Genomic DNA, 20,187 nt, shown 5'->3' on the forward strand with positions numbered 1-20,187 from the left:
GATCGGGGAATTAGCTGAAGTAGTGCAAAAGCCCCTCAGCAACAGAGATGGCTCAAAAAACCAGCTAAAAGCCATCAGCTGCAGCAAGGGTGGAGTCTCTCACCTGTTCATTGGCTTTGTGAAGGCACTCATCCAAAACTGGGGAGGCCCTAGGTGGAGTATCTTCTCTTGGCTTAGAGGATTCACATATCTAAGCACTTTTCAGGTGAATACGTAGCAAGACACTCTATTTTAATAGTTATGATATTACTCAATGTGGCTTTTCTGGCTGCTCTTTGAATTAAAACAGAATGCAGTTACCCTCAGGAAAGAATTCTGGGCTGTAGAAAGCCCTAAGTCAGGGCTTTGGAATCCATCCAGAGAAACAAACTCTTAGGACCCCTTTTGAGCTGCAGGCTGGCGAATATGCACGCATACATGTGCATGCTTATTTAAATATTATCACAGTTAACATATTAAATGCAAATATACGTGTAAACAAAAGAAAACTGGGGGTTTTGTCTTCTGCCTGGAAGACTTGATGAGATTGGGATGAAAAAGTGAAAGTACACGTAGAATCAGGCAGAGGGAAGGAAAGGCAAAGGGAAATAGATGATTAGAAAGTATGGTGTGGATGGAATAGATGTATTAGATGTGGTATAAAGGGAAAAAGATAATAAAAATCAGTGGGGGCAACCACAGAGAACTTGGCAGAAGGAAAAAAAAAAGTGAAATCAAGAGATACCATTAAAAATGAATACATTGCAGAGCCAGCTGATAGGAAGACCATCACTTCATGAGGGCTGGGGGCAAGGTCTCAGGATGTCCTAAGAACGCATGGAATGTGCTGCTTTGTGAGAAGAGCTCTAGCTGAAATCATGATTTCTTAGAATGAAATCTCCTTAGCTTGGATGGAAGAGAAGTGCACAAAATATAAGAATTACCATACTAAATCACTTCACCACTTCAAGGAAGCATGGATTTCTAAGCTTCTATTTAAATTTTATTGTTGATATCTCCATCATCAATTTAAGTAAATGAGTCTTTCTGGGATCTGCTAACTGGAATGAATGTAACACTGGAAAATATAAAATTCATTAATTCAGGCAGGACTTTAACCCTTCTGCATTAGCATTAAGATTATTTTGCAAGATAAAACCTAGTGTCTGGCCAGACATACTTAATTATTCTCCTGTTCTTCTATTTTTGCTGGTGGGTGTTACAAGGTGGCAACCTTACACGTTGGAGATGATGAAAAAAACCCCAACAAACTTAAGGAATTAAATAAGTCTGTCAGAAAATGCTGATTTGGTACAACTAAGATATTTTGCAGGGATATGCTGATCTGTCAAAACTTCTGACTTAGTTTGCTTGCCAGCTAGAGGTGGCAATGCGTTCAAGTTTTCCTTGAGGGACTGCCTCAAATGTGATTCTTCTGATACTGTGGTCCTTTGAGAATATATCATGATTCCTCACTGTCCTCTATTCTGCTATGTCCTACCTGACAATTCTTAGCAAAGCAAGCATTTCACTGTTTTCTTCGCTCTTGGATTATAGTGAATGGGTTGTAATTTCAGTGAAATATATACTGTCACAATACTACCTGTGCTAACAAAAGACTTTTCTTGTCAGTAACTTCGAATGATCTCCAAACACATGATTTATCAGGGGAGATAGCTTCATCTTAATGTCTCCCAACTGTAGTTTTATACTTTTTATACTTGGTGCTAAAGATCTGCTGCTCATACTATAAAGATTTAGGGGATTTTACTTTGGACCAACTCTAGTCTCATCCTGTGGACTTAAAATAAATTTGCAATTTTGATGAAGTAAATGCATTTTTGGAGCCCACTTCTCAGTTTGGTTTCATCCAAAAGGAATCCACTGTATTTGCTCCCTCATTCCTCCGTGGTATAAACCAGTGGGATGTGAGAACTGTCAGAACCATCAGACCTGCAGCAAAAGTGCAGTTCTGACTGAACAAAATGCTGTTATGGATGCACATGTTGGCTTCATGACTGTGGAAGGCATTTTTTAATTTCCTTTATTTTCCCCTTCCTTTTTTCTTACTCATCCATGCATCTCCTATACCAACCTACCTTCTATGGTGTGCTCTTCCACTTGAGTATGGTTTGGAATCCATTTCCTTTTCTGTTAGACAGCTAATTTTCAGCCATTTTCAGTACCAGCTAAGCTGCAGTGTCGTAGGATGAGGTACAATGAAGATACGATACGAGTGAACTCCCACTCTTAAGATAAGCTGCATAGTTTCTTGCAATACCAATTGTATGAAACTGCATAGTTTGAAATTTCATGCCTTGCCACACTGCTGCATATCCTTACATATGATGGCCACGGTGGCAGAATTTGACCTTGTGCCAATTTCTTGATCTAAACAATAGTGTCACATAGTGAGGATCTTGGTGCAGTTTCTGGATACAAGATTAATTTCCATCTTGTTTTAAGGTCTGTAGGAAAAGCTGAGCATTCTATAACACTCCTATTCTGCAGAGAAAGACTTACCAACTATCACTTGGCTTCTTCCAGTTGGGCGAAGAAGGCCTCATCTGCTTATTCCCAATCAGGTGGTCTGCAGTACACAACCACCACAACGTTGCCCATGTTGACCTGCCCCTCTAATCCTGACCCATAAGCTCTCGGCTGGCTCCTCATCCATCCCAAGGCTGAGCACCCTGCATTCCTGCTGCTCTTGCACATAAAGGGCAACTCCCCCCTCGCCTTTCCAGCCTGTCCTTCTTGAAGAGCCTCTAATCCAGTGAAGTATTTTGAGTGGCACATTTGTAAAGCACCTTAACTCTTTGCATGTTATAGTGTGTCGTTACTGTAGATACAGTCCTCAGATTGAAAGCACTGAAATGGCCAGTCCCTACTGGAGCAGCTCCATGGAACCTAATGGTATGACACTGGTTTACCGCTATTAAAAATCTAGTCTTATGTTTCCATTTTATAAATTTCCCTGCTATGTCCCTGTGTAAAAACCCCATTTTTTATTTAGTCCACTTGCTATAAACCATATAGTTTCAATTATTAGAAAGATTAGGGAAGGAAATAATCACTTTCATTAATATTTTGCAAAAGTAACATTAATGGATCCTTACAGACTCATGAAATGGCATATCTAGCCATCAGAGTAATGAAAGGTAAGTGGAGCCTTCTACTTTAACTACATGAACACAGTTTATTATCTGCTACCGCTGATATACAATATAATATATATACAATATATACAAAATAATAAATAATGACTTCAGAAGATGTCTCTAAAATTCAACTGGTGAGTTTTGTCTCCACATTAGACATCACCAGCGTGGGCAGTCTCTGAAGAGCTCTACTCTGTGCTCTGCCTGATTTTCATATAATTCCTCTGTCATCTTTAGAAATCCATACAATCACTACAGCACCTTTTACACAGCAGTTCATATCTGGTGATATAAAAATGAATAGTGTTTGTTTGCATTTGAGATGTAGCTTGATAAGGTTGTAAAAGAAATTATATGACCTACTTGTCTGTCTATGAAAGGGGTGTAAGATGATAAATCATGACCATATATGCACAGAGAGATGTCAGAAAGAGGAGCCTGGCAAAATTCATTAGAGGAGGAGGGAGAACGTCTATATATACAAAGAGAGATTTGTGAGGCCTGAGTCCAGTCATGGTTGCTGAAGCCTTGTTCGAAATAAAGCAGATCCTTGTTTTAGGGATCTACTCCTGTCTCTTGGTCCAGGATGGCAGGTCTCTTGGTCCAAGCACCACTGTGGCTCAAAAACAAGGCAGAGAGTGCAGAGAGACCAAAGTCTCCAGAGAAGCCCAGTTGTATTGCTAGTTCTCAGCCCGTGCAAACCAAGAGCACTGGAGTCAGCACTAAACCCCAGCGATTACATCATTTTAATTTAAAAAAATCTTTCTGAATGCCTTTATAAAACAGCATTGTCACTGGAGCACTCCCTCCTCACTGGAGGAGACTGAAGCCCACGCTTAGCAGCGAACAACTCTGGGGATCTCACCCTCTCCTTCTCTTTTTGAAGGTGAACCATGAAAGAGGATGAAATGAGACAGCACGTAGCCAGGGGCAGAGCTTCGCTTTGCTGGCAGACATCAAAAGTGCTTGTTCCCAGCTGTCCCCTCACGCTGGGCACTTCCCATTTTGTATGGCATTAGAGAGCACTGTCCTGGGAGGTGGGACTGCAGGACTGAAGTCTCTTGGGCCAAGGAGGGAATTCAGCCCAGGTCTCCCACCTCCTAAAACGGACACCCTGCTCTGAAAGCAAAGTCAGTGTCGGTCTCTTTTCCCAAGTAACAAGTGATAGGACAAGAGGAAACGGCCTCAAGTTGCACCAGGGGAGGTTTAGATCGGATATTAGGAAAAATTTCTTCACCAAATGGGTTGTCAGGCATTGGAACAGGCTGCCCAGGGAAGTGGTTGAGTCACCATCCCTGGAGGTTTTAAAAGACGTGTGGATGTGGTGCTTAGGGACGTGGTTTAGTGGTGGACTTGGCAGTGCTAGGTTTATGGTTGGACTTGATGATCTTAAAGGTCTTTTCCAACCTAAATGATTCTATGGTTCTATAAAGACAGGTAAGTGGTAACAGAGATAGTATCACTTGCATGGAAACAGGGGCTAATGGAAGAAAGCCAGCAGGAAACGTCAGGGTTAACGCTCTGGCGAGAAGGGGGCTGGTGGTGGTGTAAGAGGGAATAAAAAGGCTCATTTGCATATTCTAGAGCTGTCACCTCAAAGCAAGAATAAAAGCTTGCCTTCCTGGGAGAAAAATTTCTTCATCAAACAGCATTACGTTTGAACAGTATGACACTAAAAGAAAATATCCTCAGGGCAATTTTTTTTTTTAAATGGCCCTAAACTGATGTCTTGTCTTCATTACGTACTTTATTTTTTAAACTGTAAAGAAAGAACATTAATTATGATATGAATATTACTATATTTACTATTTTATACACCATTGTGTATGAACATAATATAATTTAATCCTAGAATACACAAGATCAAGATGTTAATTTTCTTACTGAGAGGACTGAAGTCAGCAAGGTTCATTAACACCCCCCCACCCACCCTATCAAGCAAGGACTATCTGCCTCTTCAAAGTCTAACAGAATGTTTATTCATACCCTCATATTGTCTCCTACTTAACTTACCTTCTGAGCAGAAGCGTTTAAATTAAACACACATCTTCACATTGCACTTCAGCGTTAGCTACTCAAACCGAAAACCTTTCCACAGAACAGAGCGCTAGAAAATCACCAACAATACTCAGCAAATACTTCAAGAGATTATGAAAGACAAGCAAGCAGAAGGACAAGTAGTAAACTGGCGAAAGATTGATACAATGTGCTTGTACATAAAGATACCGATCCCCTCTGCCCTACCAGCTTTTTTTTCAAGAAGAGTGGAGGGTAAAGCAACTGCATTCTATTAGTTTCTTACCTGCTCATCACCAAAATATTATCCGATACAACAGTTATGATGTATAAATTGTAATTTGTACTTGTTAAAAAGTTTTTCTGTGCAGTAGTTGAGACCATTTTCTATCTGCTGAATGCTAATTATTTTTCTATTGTATATAACTTTATTTACTTGAGGCTATTCTCTCCCTTCTATGGACAGCCTTCTAGTTGGCAAGTTTGCAGGGCAGGCGAGGGAGTGAAAAACAGGACTCCTATGGCCACGGACTCGGGCCGTTTGTGCAGGAGGATTCTGTTTGCAGCCAGTGCTGTGACTTCACTCCTGTCATGACAATATTGTTAGTGATAAAGCAATTGGCACTTTGCCAGCCAACGCGCTGTTACAAGGTGGGTTTCACTGTCACCAGTGACAACCCTACCAGAACAAAATGCTGATGGTTTGATACCTCCGCAGCAGCATAATAAGCGTCTGCAAAAGATGCAGGTTATTACTGAAATAGTATTAAAGAGTACGTAACTGGAGTACATGCTCCTTCAGGTAGCATTAATCGTCATGAAAGGTTAAGCTGAGTTTCAGTTCCATACACTTAAATTTAAGTGTCTGTGACGTAGGTGTCACAGACGAGCTAGAGGCAGAATTTAGTTGCCTGATCTACTAAGCCTAGAACCTACTGTCATCTAAAATACCCTTGTACATCCTGCTTGGCCTCCAGCTGCCACGATCAAAGGAAGTGTCTCCTGTAGATAAAGTGATACCATGTGGTGTCTCACATACCCTAGGGTGCTTCAAACACTGCTGGATGTTTGTGTTTTAGCATCGGAACTCAGCCACTACATTCAAGGAAGATGAGCGAGCCGTCCAGCTCATCCTAAAGTAGACAACTGCACTTGGCCGGCAGAAGATCTCCCCACATGCCAGGTCTAGGTGTCTCCTTCACGCTCTGGGCTGCATTGACTGTGTTGACTGGAGGTTCAATTCAGTTGTCTCAACGTGGGCATCTAGACCTGTCTGTGATGCTGTGGGGTATCTGAGACACTTCGCTGATCATGGCCTTCGCCAGGCTTTTGCTCTTCTTAGGAGAACAGAGTGTCTGCTGCTATTTTATTCTACCACATAGGCCAGAAAATGTCTGACTGGAATGGTATGAGGTTAAACACACCAAATTGTTGGAAAATGACAGTTCCTGAGCTGTTGGGTTGGATTAGCTTACTCTTAGACTTTTCCTGAAATACCATAAATCACAGACATTTGCTCTCTGCTGTATTATTTTAGTTGAAATCCACCAGGTTTTCTTACAAATCGTTACTGAGCTTTTCATAATTCACATAAATAAGGAGAAGCAAAATCAAATGGTTCACTATATTGTACATAAAAAACTGCAAAATGTTCTTTGTGTATTTTAAGAGGTAGTCTGTTTCTTATGGTATGAACCTTTGAAAATTTATTTCACATTGATCTCCTTCTCTAAAATGTTTAAAAAATTATCTCAGTATGCAAAGTATTACTAATTTATCCTTCATGCTAATAGTATCATTTAAATCACAATTTTAACAAATTAATTTGAAGTAAAGTAGGCATGAATCTCCGCTCACTTATATTAATTTTACACCGAAATAACCTCACTGACTTTAATGGATTTGCTTTTGAATTGTACTACGGTGTAAAAGAGAAACAGGCAATGTGTCTTTCTACAATATCTGCTAAAGTAAACAATTATCCTTGCAGTGTAAAGATTAATATAGGACGAGTCAGAATACATGTTTTAGCATAACAATTTCAACTCATATATGAATGATTTTTACTTACTTTGAGCAGAGATAGACCTTTTCCAAATCAGTTAACAATTATGCAGTTTTTCATATCTTTGTTAAACATGCTTTTCTATTAAAGTTTAGCATCCCTTGGGCAAACAATAATTATTTGATATGGTTTCCTGGTTAAACAAAGTTGTAATTTCAATTAGGTTAAAAAGTAAAAAACTTAAGATAAGACCCTCAGGCATAAACAAAATTTATTAGCACATTTATTATAACTTAACTTTGGCTTTGAAACACTAATTGTATAGTTACTACCACATTTGTAGTCTTGCACAGTGAAATAATATGAATATATTCATTAAAATTAAGACCTCAAGATTTCAGAGGACCAATAATTACCAAAAGTTAAACATGACAGTTGCAATCAGGTTAAAAATATTAAAAATGTAATTGAAAACAAGTTACAAGATAATTTCAGTATTTTCTTTGATGGACTCTTCCGCTTAAAGAGAAATCACACCTTGATGTATCTCTTTTAATGCACCCTTACACCTGGAAAATGAAGGTTGACTTTATCAGGTCATATGAAAGGAAATAGTTTTTCACGTGATAACTTTTGATATCTTATTTTGTAAATGAGTACTTTGGTGATTTGCAGAAATAACCTAAGACAAACTTGTCTTTTGACAGGTGACATTTGAAATATACTACAAATACCATTATGTGACATAAGTGCTACACACAGAGCAGAAATACATTGGCTTTCACTTTGAAAGATAAAACCATATAAAAACATCAGAGAGAGTCTAAAAAGTTTTCACAAATAAAACTCAAACAGGAATATGTAGACTTTTTTCAGCCTCAGTCAACAGTTGCACTGGAAACATTAAGTAATTCAGAAAAAAAATGCACCATTACAGTTCCAATCACCATTGGCTTTAAAATAAAATACACACATACAGACATATATACATATTTATATATACATATTATTTGCTGTTAAAAGTTCTCACTGATTATTTATTGGAAAAGGTCAGAATATCTTCAGATTTCTATTTCCTCATGAGGTAAAACCAGAACTTGTGTTCACACACAATGACGTATTTAAAAATGCCATTTTTATCATGCTTTTTTTTTGTGGCTGTGATTTGGGCATTTCTTAAACTGTTACAAACCTGTGACTCGAAGTTTATCTGTGCCAATTACAACCTCGTTTTCATCCACTGTAAAAAGTGGCTTGCCGTCCTTTGAGTTGATCTGAAATTGCTGACCATGGAATTCTACCATTTTAGGACCTGCAAAGCACAGTAGAATAATGGAATAATTACATCAGCTTTCTTCAACTTTCTATATAAATTGCTAATAATTTGAGTTGTGGTCTTAATAATTCAGTAACTCATTTAAGTACATTAAGGATCATGAAGCGCCCAGATATTCTGAGGATAGTGACCCTGTAAGTACTGAAATTGGCTAAGTCTGTTTACATGATCTAATTTGTTGTTCAAAACTGTGCCTGGAGTCATGCTTTCAAGTTGGGTTTCCAGGGAATTCAAGAAATCCCTCACAAATTGATCAAGACAAACATTCATGTTCTTGGTGTTGAAACTGCTAAGATTCTTTGATCAGTGTGAGTCTATAATTTTTTTTTTTTTTTTTTTTTTTTTTAAACACAGAAACTAATTATCAAAGACTTTGCGGCATCATCCCTTTTGATTAGGGAGGCTCAAATGCTTTTAAATTACAAAACCCCCATACAAGATAAGAGCAGGAGCCTCAGCTCTTCATAACAAATGCCAGTTTAGCTCCACATATCTAACAAATGTTACCTTAGAAGAGTTACAAAAAGCTATGAGAGTATTTGCAATTGGATCCGGCACTCTAAAAATTAAATTAATTGTGTGCAAGAGAGTCTTTACATATTACCAGATCCTAAAATCAGTAAAACATCCTGTTCTACAGTATTGGCTTGGTAAGTGGATATAAATCAAACCCTTAATATTCCCCTTTCTAACACTTGATCAATTAAAAATTCACATCACATAAGTTTGAATGTCTATTTGATAGAGTCATCATTTAAATCTATGTCCAGAATTAAAATTACAGAGAATGGTAAAAGCAGTTAAGACTCCTTTTCAGCAATTTTTAATAAAGGTAATTCACAGACTATCCATGGGACCAAGAGGCACTGAGCTGCTTGCTTCCCAGTAAGAACCTGTCTTACCATGCCTACTCCCATAAATGTTAAATATATTCCAGGAAGTAATTCTCAAAAAAAATAGGATTTTTTTGTTTTTTGTTAGATCTTATGTTAAAATGGCATTAGATGATGGATGATTGATACTGCTAAGAAATACATTCAGGTATTTCCTAAAATCCGCATGGTAGCTGATGCAAGAGATGCATACCATAAGGTTCTATACAAATTGCAGATGCAAAGTATTGCGTTTAATTGCCCATCAAACATGGAAAGGGTTATAGAAGCCGTAATGTCCTAAACTAGGGCAACAATTTTAAGCCATAAAACCTTATATTGATTCTACTTGAAAATGGTCAGGACAGAGGGCTGAGCTCTGCAGTACATTATACTCTGTTGGATATGTGCACCGAGGCACAGCCTTATGGATCTCAGTTTGGCTCTTCTCTAAAGCTCCTTTGAAGCACGTGATTTCATTTCTGAGAAGTGTATTGCAAAGAGGGACCTCAGAAAATATCTTCATTCAGTGAAAAGGTGTTAAAACACTCTTTTTTTTTTTTTACAACTAAAGAAGCAGTTCTGGCTAAGTGAGGCAAGGATGGATCCCTATCAATACTTTCCTAGAAAATCTTAATTAAGGTTTTCTGCCGAGCTTCAGTAATGAAACTGCCCATTTATGTAGCATCGGTAGATCCTTGTTTATTCAAACAAGTCAAAGGCCTAAGTAAAATGGCTGTTATCAGCTTTACTGGTGCTGCAGGGGCACTTCCTCATCCTTCCCGTCCATCCAACACCACGATTACAGCGCGCAGCACGAGTGTGGGAAGCACAAACCAAAGCCTCTGCTGTCTGACGTGATACAGGTTGGGTGGCTCAGGCACACTGAGGGTACCACGTTTTTGCTGGAAGGGATTTAGGGGTGATTCTTGGTCTCTTTCGTTGAAGATGTTTTACACTGTATAGAAAATGAAGGTACTATTTGGAGCCTTTGTTTCCTCCACAGGAAGGGAACCCAAGCTTCCAGCTTCCAGCTTCAACACGCTGGCTGTAGGACTGCTGGAGAAAAGTTGTACTACCACCTTTTCTTCTCCTGATCTTGCTTATTGTTGGACCTCATTCTAAAAAGCATGCAATTAAAGTATCTGCTGGGTTAGACCCAGTAAATGAGATAAAAATGGGAATGCTTACTCTGTAGGCCCTGACAAGGTTACGTATTTTTCTTTTCAGTGCTGTCAATATTTTAGTAGGTCTGGCATGCTGGAAGCAAATAGTTTTATATAGCTACAGAATATTTATTGATTAAAAGAATTAATACCTGAGTGAAGATCCTGAAGACTTACATTTTACGAATATGTACTTTGAAGTGGGTGGCCCAAGACCTTCCACAGATTCAATTCTAAGCTGTGAGTTTTTATAGTGTGGGTAATCTTTAAAATACTAATTAGAAAGTGCTAAGTGTATTTGAACTATGGTGCAAGCCTGTAAACAATATGCAGCAATATCTCTAGGACTCAGAAATACATACTGTTAATTTATATATAATTGTTAATTACTTACACGTGATCACAGAAAAATACTTTAACGTGATGAAGATACTGTATGTTTAGAAGGAATGCTATCTACTGATTTCCTTGGTACAAAGGAAGTCATCTTTGAAAATAAACTGTCGTGCCTCAATAGTGGCAATTCTGCTCTTTCCTTCTCAGCACCTTGGCAGACACAGAAGTTTTCATTGATTATAAAGCATTGGAAGAAAAAAATGGATTCGAAAGAACTGGAGGAGTGTGATTTGCACCAGGCCTAACTTGATCTCTTCTAGGACTACATTTATCTTCTCGATTTGCTGATTTGCTGAAGCTATTTTACAAGCAATCTTGTCAAAGAAAGATTTTTCATGTTTCTCATAGTAAGAACAGGAAAGACCTATCTCAAATAGCATGGATTGATTAATGTAATTTGTACATCTGCATATTGCCAGAAAATAGACAGGTTTTTATTAATTGGATTGTTACGGAATGTAGACTAATTCACAGAGAGATGTGACATGACAAAAGAAAAGAGTTATAAGATATATGAGCCTCCTTAACTGTTTGAATTTAGGATGAATATATACACACTAAATAGCATTTACATACCTTGGACCAAATTCTGTTTTCTCTCACCTAACCAAAGTAAACAGGCATAGATAACAAATGCATGTTGTGCAGACTGACTTTCTCATCTGTCCTATCTAATGCAAATTTCAGGCATGAAGTCCATACAGAACTTCATACCGATACAACCAGAGATGCAACACGTACCAGTTTAATTAAACTGGTCCATGTATGCACTGACCCCATTCCAACAGTGACTGGAACAGAGCTGGAATTCAGCCTTTCCACTCCCAGCTAATTGTTTTTAACATTAGACCACATAGGCACATTCCTGGCCTCTCCTCTTTTCTTCCACTCAATTCATATCTGATTATTCCTGGCAAGGCAGAACACATTTAACATGAGAAACTGAGGCAGTCCTACCCTAAAAAAATAATGAGATAGGGGAAAACCAGAGGAAAATCTCCTTAGGTAGATGAGTGTCCTGGTCCAGCTGAAACCAGGACAATGAGGAACAAGAGGCATAACAGGATTTGTAGGAAAGTGCTCATCCTGGCTGAGCAGTAAGTTTTCACAAGCTAATGAATACACCTATACCAATAAATTAGAGAAAGCCGAGGCAGAGGAGACACAAGCACTGCCAATTTCTGCTAATCTGAATCATTTTCTGCTGATAGCACGCTCCTTGCCACCATCTCGACCTGCGCCCACAGGCACCTCCCGGGCAAAGCCCCTGACCAGGGTCTGTCCCTCGCAGATGGGGCGGATGAAGGTCTCCAGTTCTGGGGGGAAGTGTGTTCAGCTGAGGGCTGTGCCGTGACACGCGCCCCTGGGGCAGACTGCGGGTCCTGGCCTGGTTGGGTTACTAATGTAGACGTAGTCTACCCCTACTTGCTGAACACTTTCCTACTTCGGATGTTTCTGGTCACACTGAGTGACTCATTAAGGTGTTCAGTGATCTTTGTTGCTTAAGAAAAGTCTGGTGCCTATTGCTGTTAACTTTTTTTCCTGAGCAAGAGCTAGGAGAATTTAAACTTTGCATTTAAGCATGTAGAGGGCAGTTAGGCAGATCTAAGACGGGTGCGTTGTGAACTATGCGCGTCATATTTTAATGCTAGACTTAAGTAAGAAAAAGCTGCAAGCACTGAAAGCACTCACTGCACATTCTGTACCTCCCAAAGGAGTCTTAACTGCTGGCTCTTTGAAACCACAACTCATGGCCTTGCCCATGCTGGGTTTACATCCAGGTTTCTCTCCTGTTTGATCCTGGTCCTTGCACACTTGAATATATCTTTAACAAGAACTTTTAGGTCCATAGGTTTCTCAACACAAATGCCCCGGTAAAGTGGCACAAGGAATGTCCTATAGATAATCCTCATTATCAAAGAATGGTATGGACAATAACAGATGTATTTAAAATCTTTAGCGGGAATGCTAGGGTAAACCAAATTCAAGCATATGTTGTATTCATGCTAAAGACGAGACATCTCGGTGTATGTGGAACAAATTCCAAAAAGCAATAATAGGCTTTTAAAGAAATGGGAATAAATTTATATAACCAAAACTAGCCATTAATTTCTCTTAGGTGTATTTCACAATACACATGCACTAGCTATATTGCAATAACACTAATTGTATTGTGATCCCGGTAAGATTAATTTTCAGCTCACATACAGCAGTCAAATTCAATATCTGAAACTTTAATCTCCTAATTCCTAAATGCATTTTGTTTACAACCTTAGTATATTAACTACGTGTAAGTCAACTAATACTATGTAATCATACTTGTTGATAAAATCCTACAATTAAAAATGTAACACGACTGAATGCAGGTTATAGAGAGCATTTGCACTGTTTTCCCACTTGTCCCAGAGGTGTCACAGGAATTCCCAGGTCAGTTGGTTATCCTTGCTAATCAGGCTGACCAATAATTGTCCATTGTTTCTTTACACTTCCTCCTTTAACATGTGCAGTTCTGCTATAGACCTCATATGTGATCATCACATCACACACCACTTGACACTGAGGATGCCACTTTAAATGATGAAAGATTATTCCAAAAACAATTGACCTATTGCCTGCAAAGGAGCACACTGCTAAACAGGCTTCCTTTTTGTTTCTTTTCACTCATGGCTCCACTTGGGGTTTTCCAGGGAAGGAAGGCCTTTTGTTTCGTGAGTACATTTCAGTCAAAAAAGCACTTAAATAAATTCCCTTCTACTGCTACCCAACCTTTGAATTCCAGGCCAATACAAATGTAGAAGGACAAAGAATCTTCTATCATAAACAGGACCTGCCATAAAATACATACCCACAAATGCTTAACATCAATGAATTGGTAACATGTCAATTGGTAACACGTAGGCAGACTCTTCAAATCCAGTTAGTTCTGCCATGTACTAAGCACTTTTAGTATGTCTTTAGATCTTTCAGAAGAAAAGGCTTTCCAACACTAAAGTTATTTATTTAATTTCAGATCTTTTCTTTTCTTACTCTGCTGTCCATCATTTCTGATAACCTATGGCTGTCACCTACTCTGTGTGCTTCACTCTTCTCCTACCACCTAGAATCATTGAACTGTTGAATACAAGCCAAAATCCTGAGTGCTTTGGGGTATTGCTATGCAATTTCATTTTTTAGTTAATTTTTATTAAATTAAAGCACCTTATTTAAAATAAGATCTCATTAAAAGTGTATTAAAAATGTAATACTCCTACAGATTCAGTTCTAGTTCCATGAGTAATACAATACTAATAAATGTAAAGCCATTACTTTCAGAAGCATAAAATTAGTCAGAATTTCATATGGAATGGTATGGAAGTACTTGCCGGTCTTTTATTAGAACAAGTGTATTATTACAGAGAATATGCAGCACATTGCATATATACATTTTATGTCCATATCACACATCTCTCATCACCTTTAAAAACATCTCTAATACATTAATAGAACACTTGCTGCTCCTGTTCCCTCTTTTTCTCTCAGTTCTCCTTTTATACAATGGATGCAACAATTATGCCCTCCCACATCAAAGTAAGGATGCCTTACTGTCAGCACTTCTTATACTTTGTTGTTCTCTATGGTTGCACACAAGTCTAGGGATCTTTAAAAAATCGGTTCTGAATGCTCAGACATGATCAGATGCAGACACTGATCATGCAGACTCTGGCAACCCAACCTATGTTTAGGTATTTAGGTGGTAGTACTTTCCCCTCTCAGAGTGATTTAGCTAACTAAAAGTCTTTATCCACCTTTTTATAAAACACTCTATTTAAATATAAAAAATAAACCCATGAAATATTTCCCTGTAAAATGGATTATTGCATGTAGAAAACATGGCAGGAATAGGAGATCATGTGTCTCACACAGTGACTTGACAAAAAGGCTATGGTGTCACCTTTTCTCTCAGGCCTGATGAATCCAGAATTTGTTGCATAATGCATAAATTCAGCAGGAAAAGGTGAAACGCACAGTCCTCAGACAGGTAAGGTGAAAAGTACTAAAGGAGATGAGGTATGATAATTTGAAACCCCCTATGCAGAGAAGACAGCTGATCTGAGTTTCTCATCCCCGAGTGAATACTTTAACCATTCTATTTTCTGTATAGCGGATAATTCTTCTTCCTCCAATTCTTTTTTCTTTTTTTTTTTCAAAAAGAAAGCCATGAGTGTATTTTCATAAGGTCAGCTCCAGCACTGTGCTTCAGGAGTATTTTATGCATGCCTACTGGATCTGGGCAGACGACAACGTGAGAGGACCAGTTGAACAGATGGGGCGTGACACTGTTGCCAACATAGGTGTCTAGTGCCATTCTACGTACTTCGGTGTTCCCTGCCCAGCCTTCAGCTTATTTTAGATGTCCTACAGTATCTAAGACTTCTACATCGGACTAGAAAGTCTGACATGGGGTCTGTAAGCAACCTGAGCCCTTCCGGAGTGTCAGCTGAAGACTGGGCAAGACAGAATCACAGAAGAGTGCAAGTCGAAGGTCACCTCTGGAGGTCACCTAGTCCTGCCTTCTGCTCACAGCAGGGTCAGCTTGGTCAGAAGTTAGACGAAGGTGCTCAGAGTCTTGTCCAGGTGGAAATTTAATACCTCTGAGCAAGGGGATTCAGTGGCCTCCCTGGGCAACCTGCTCCCATGGTTAACCGTTCTAACGGTGATATTTTTCCCCCGCTTCTATCCAGTTGCATTTTGCCTCACTGCAACCTACGGCCGTTGCCTCTTGCCCTTTTGCTGTGCACCTCTGAGTAGAGTCTGGCTTCATCTTGTCTCTAGCCCTCCTCATGGCAGGCAGAAGTTAGCAGCCCCCCTTTAAGCCTTCTTTTCTGCAGGTTAAACAAACACAACTTCTTCAGCCTCTTATACTTGGTCGTGATTCCACTCCCTGACCATCTTAATGGCTCCTTGTGTGAGTGTCCTCAGTTTGCTCACAGGTCTGTCCCACTGGAGAGGGCGTAACGCAGTATTCCGGGTGCAGCCTCCCAGGAGTGGAACGATGCAGCCCAGTGTCCTATTAGACCCCATTGCCAGAAGGGTACGCTGCAGATACAGCTTCAAGTAGTCTACCACAACTGGGGGGGGGGTGGTGTGGGTGTGCGTCTTCTTCTGCAGACCTGCTGCAAAGATAGGGATCTAGCTCCTTTTTTTGGCCACTAACTGCCACGGGGAGTCTTGTTAGCTTTAAGATGAAAGTACTGCTACACTTGAAATGACTAGGATTTTAAACGTACATTAATTGTCCAAATTCTATAATAGATTATATAGTCACAATAAATTTCAGCTATTTTAAGCTAACCTTTACAAATTTATCTAGCATTAACCAATGCCGATAATTCAATCTTATTACTTTACAGGAAGGAAGTGCAGGGACTGTCCTCACCTTTAGCAATAACTGTTATCTTCAAATTACCATCCAATGACTTATGTTAATGATTGCTATACCATATGAAGCAAAATATGTTTGGGATTGCAAATTTACTGAAGACTGTGAAAGCCAAGAAGGTTACAAAATATTTAATAATTCCTCTTTTTTCACTTACTTTGAATTCCTTGCTCCCATTGAAATAAAGAGAGAATGGGGCTACTCAGATGAGTAATTGCTCTCTGATGATAGACAGGCATCTACTACCTGGTTCTTTTTCCAAATTAAAAAAATGATTTCCCATACATTAACCTTTTTTTTTTCAGAGATAAGCTCTGTAAACTTATATGCATATTGCTTTTCTCTTCTTCTACACACAGTTAGAAGAGAAGTGACAGCATAGGATTCAAATCCTCTTGGCCAGGTTAAATTTCCCCCTAACTATGATGCTGGCATATTTAAGCAAGTTGGCAATGCACATAACTACCTGATTAACTTCTGGAGGATGTTTAAAGTCAGCATTGCTGACCCTGAACATTATTACCTATTTCTTCATAAAGATTATCATATCTGCAGACAGGGTGTGTAAATCTTGCTATAGTAAGCACATTACTATACATAGTACATAGACATCAATGGTATTTTTTTTCAGAAGAGGATACTTTTAATTTTAGTCTAAGTATTAAACTGTAGCTGTAATGACTAACTTTTTTCATAAATAAGTTTTCATGGCGACTTGCTTAGCTAGCTTTAATTTAAATGTGTATCAATTACTGCTTACCTTTTTTCTGCTATTTGTTTTCATTCTCTTCAACATTATATCCATTTAAATACACAATGGTCTCACAAAAGACTAATAGCATATGCATTTAATACAGAACAGAAACACATCTGCCATGGATTAAAACAGGAAACTAGAAAAGAAGAATGGTTAAAAAGTCTGTAGGATGTTTTAGCAGCCACCTGTTACTCTCTAAATTTTGCCTGACCTGAGTCAACTAACTTTTAATTTTAAATAAAACTAGTGTGTATGTCTTGATATGGTCAGATTCATTGGTAGCTGAAATTTTTATACTCTGGAAGTAAAAATCACTACTTTAATCCCCTTGGAACAAATATGGTAAGTTCTTGATCATAGGAAGACTTAATCACCTAAAAAATACTTCAGTGAAGTTTCCCATTTATCCTTCTATTAATTACTCCTATGTTGTATCTTTCCTTCTTATAACCCAGCTGGACAGCAATTAAAGTTGTGCAAATAATCATCCTCCTGCAGTACAAAGATCTTCAAGAAACATGTTCTGGCTTTTATCTTACAGATAAGAAAGAACTTATTTGGACAAAAATGGAGTTTTTAATGAAAGCCTTCTGGGAAAAATAAAGAAGGAAAAGCTAAATGATTTTAGAACGTCATTAATTAAGTCAAGTTTATGAAACTGGCTTCAGGGTTTTCCCTGTAAAAACATCATCAAACTCTTCGTACATACATCATGCTTCATTAACACTGTTTTCTTCCTATTATGTCTCTGATGAAAAAATAAGATCATTTGAAAATGAAATATCAAAATGCTGATAAGAAAACCAGAAATTATTTGAAACATTGTAACATCTGTTCAGATTAATGTGATGGACACAAAAATAGTCTCCAGGCAGAATTTTGACTGTCATTCTGTTTTCAGACTGCATAAACCATTTTGACTTTTACCATATTCCCATGCTTTCTGAGTGGTGCTGATTTCATGTTTTGAAGTGCAGAACAGCTTCATAATACAGCTATCTAAATAAATTCCCTCTAGCTTTGAGTACTTTAAAATGAACCCCTGACCTCAAGCTACTGATGTTACTGTTCCTTGGTGTAAATGATTGAATCAGGAGGAGGACTAGCAGTCCACTGTACTGGAACCTGTTCTCACAGTCCTTGCATGACTTTGGAAGCCTCTTTCCTTTGTGGTTTTTTTCTCCTGAAAAAGACATACTACGAGCAGAACTTAGGGTCTTCTGTAGGTTGAAGCCTTCTTAAATGATCCTTGAAAAATAGATCTTTTAAAAAACTGGCCCTACTTTACTGAAAAGATAGTTGGAAACACACTGCTCTTCATTCACTTTCTATAATATCTGGCAGTGGAACACCACTGCAAAATCTGACTGTATTGCGTTCATGTGCTGGTAGGCTGTATATGTAAACGTATGTTTACTTAGGTGAAGCATCATTTACTGTTTGATACCAACGTTGCTTTTAAGTATTTGATAATTAACTATATAGTCTGTATGTTTCTTTTATATCTATTACATATTTGTTATCATTCATTATTGAAAAAGTTCGATAATTTTTTACACTAAGTTGCTTTATTATGGCTTGATAAAAATCAAAGGTGCTACATTTCTTTTTTATTCTAGGAATGAATAAGGCTTTGAATTAGAAGAACAGGAATCTTGGAGATGATGGTTAGCAGCTTTCTTCAATGGCTTTCTTGGATTATCAAAGAAAGTTCTAGATATTTCAGTTTTGAAGGTTGATGAGCAAGCTGAGATAATGACATCTGAATCTTATACATGATTTTAAGACAGGAGCTATTCTAATGAAAATAGTTACCATCTGTTCTGTAGACATTCTTGCCTTGCCTATAAGCACCTCTCCCCACAGCTTTATTAATTCCATCTGACTTTCAATCCTGTACCTTCCCATATCTGTGCCTTGCTTAGATTCCTTCCTTCCTGTCCATTGGCCCACATCCTTTTTTTAAGTCCCATTTCTCCCAGAAATATTCCCAAAGCAATCACATCCCCATAATCCCTTAGCTAAATGTGCCATTTCTTTTTTTTTGCTTTAATTTTTTTTTAATTATTTACTTGGTTTTAATATGAGCTTCTTTGGTCATATATGAGTTTTAAATGATTTTAAAGAGTAACTCAAACCAAATGGGTATCTTTGTCATCCAGAAGAATACTGAAGTCAAAAAAGAGTAAAGTGCAGAATTTATTTGTTTTTTTTTATTTATGATCCCTATTATTTTGAAAGTATTCTTTTCCTGGCAAGCAGTTAAAGGTATTTGCATTTAGTGAGGCTTCTGAAAGCAGTGTAATTATAGAACACAGTCCAAAACACAAGAAGATCTACAGCATTTTTTTTTAAACAGCTACAATGTCCAGATAACTCCTGCAAGAGGAATGTCACGCAGGTGAACTGAGGAGCATGTAGAAACTTTAAAACAAGAGTGTTCATGGTGGAAGTCGCTCACATTTTATGTCATTTTAGTATATCTGTGATTTATAAGGGAAACCTTTCTCATTTGTGCATAATATGTGCCTGTTACCCTCATGTGAGGAACTTCACAGAAAATCCTCAAGTAAAGATATGTTTCACATCTCTCTTGTGAATTACTTCTATGGAAGACTGGGTATTTAAATCACTCTTAGTAACTTATTAAAATATTTTAACAGCTCATTTGAATCCAATCTTCTATGAGTTAAAAGGTATTTTTGTTATGATCTTATGAATGATACTATATTATATTGTCATCTTTGGAATAATCCCAAACTTATCTATACAGTTCCTTCACAATGGCCACTACTCATATTTATTAATAGTGTATTAAGACATAATTCCAGCATGCTGGCAACTGTGGAAGGCATTAATTCTGTAGCAAAGGCATATGAAGTAAATCAGCCACACACCTATTTTTCACACTTCTTATAAGGGAACATCATTTTATATGCATGCTTTTTTGACTGGCTACGGACAATGGCTAAAAATATCAAGCCATGCAAAGATGATCATTTACTTTAGCAGACTGTCACTTACCCCGGTCACTGTTGTTTGATGGTATCTTTAGGTATTACCATAATTCTTTACAGTAT

General features: G+C 38.1%; 1 protein-coding gene across 2 annotated transcripts in view; it reads right to left on the reverse strand.

Moving 5' to 3' along the window:
- Nucleotides 1-20,187, reverse strand: part of SGCG (sarcoglycan gamma) — a 158,208-nt gene that overhangs the window by 29,950 nt on the left and 108,071 nt on the right. For both annotated transcript variants that reach the window (XM_049823041.1, XM_049823040.1), the window contains exon 6: nucleotides 8,354-8,473. In XM_049823041.1, coding sequence (XP_049678998.1) covers nucleotides 8,354-8,473 — 120 coding nt within the window. The remainder of the gene's footprint in view (nucleotides 1-8,353; nucleotides 8,474-20,187) is intronic.

Source organism: Accipiter gentilis, chromosome 19 (genome assembly GCF_929443795.1).
Source record: "Accipiter gentilis chromosome 19, bAccGen1.1, whole genome shotgun sequence".
In the NCBI taxonomy this organism is placed as follows: Eukaryota; Metazoa; Chordata; class Aves; order Accipitriformes; family Accipitridae; genus Astur; species Astur gentilis.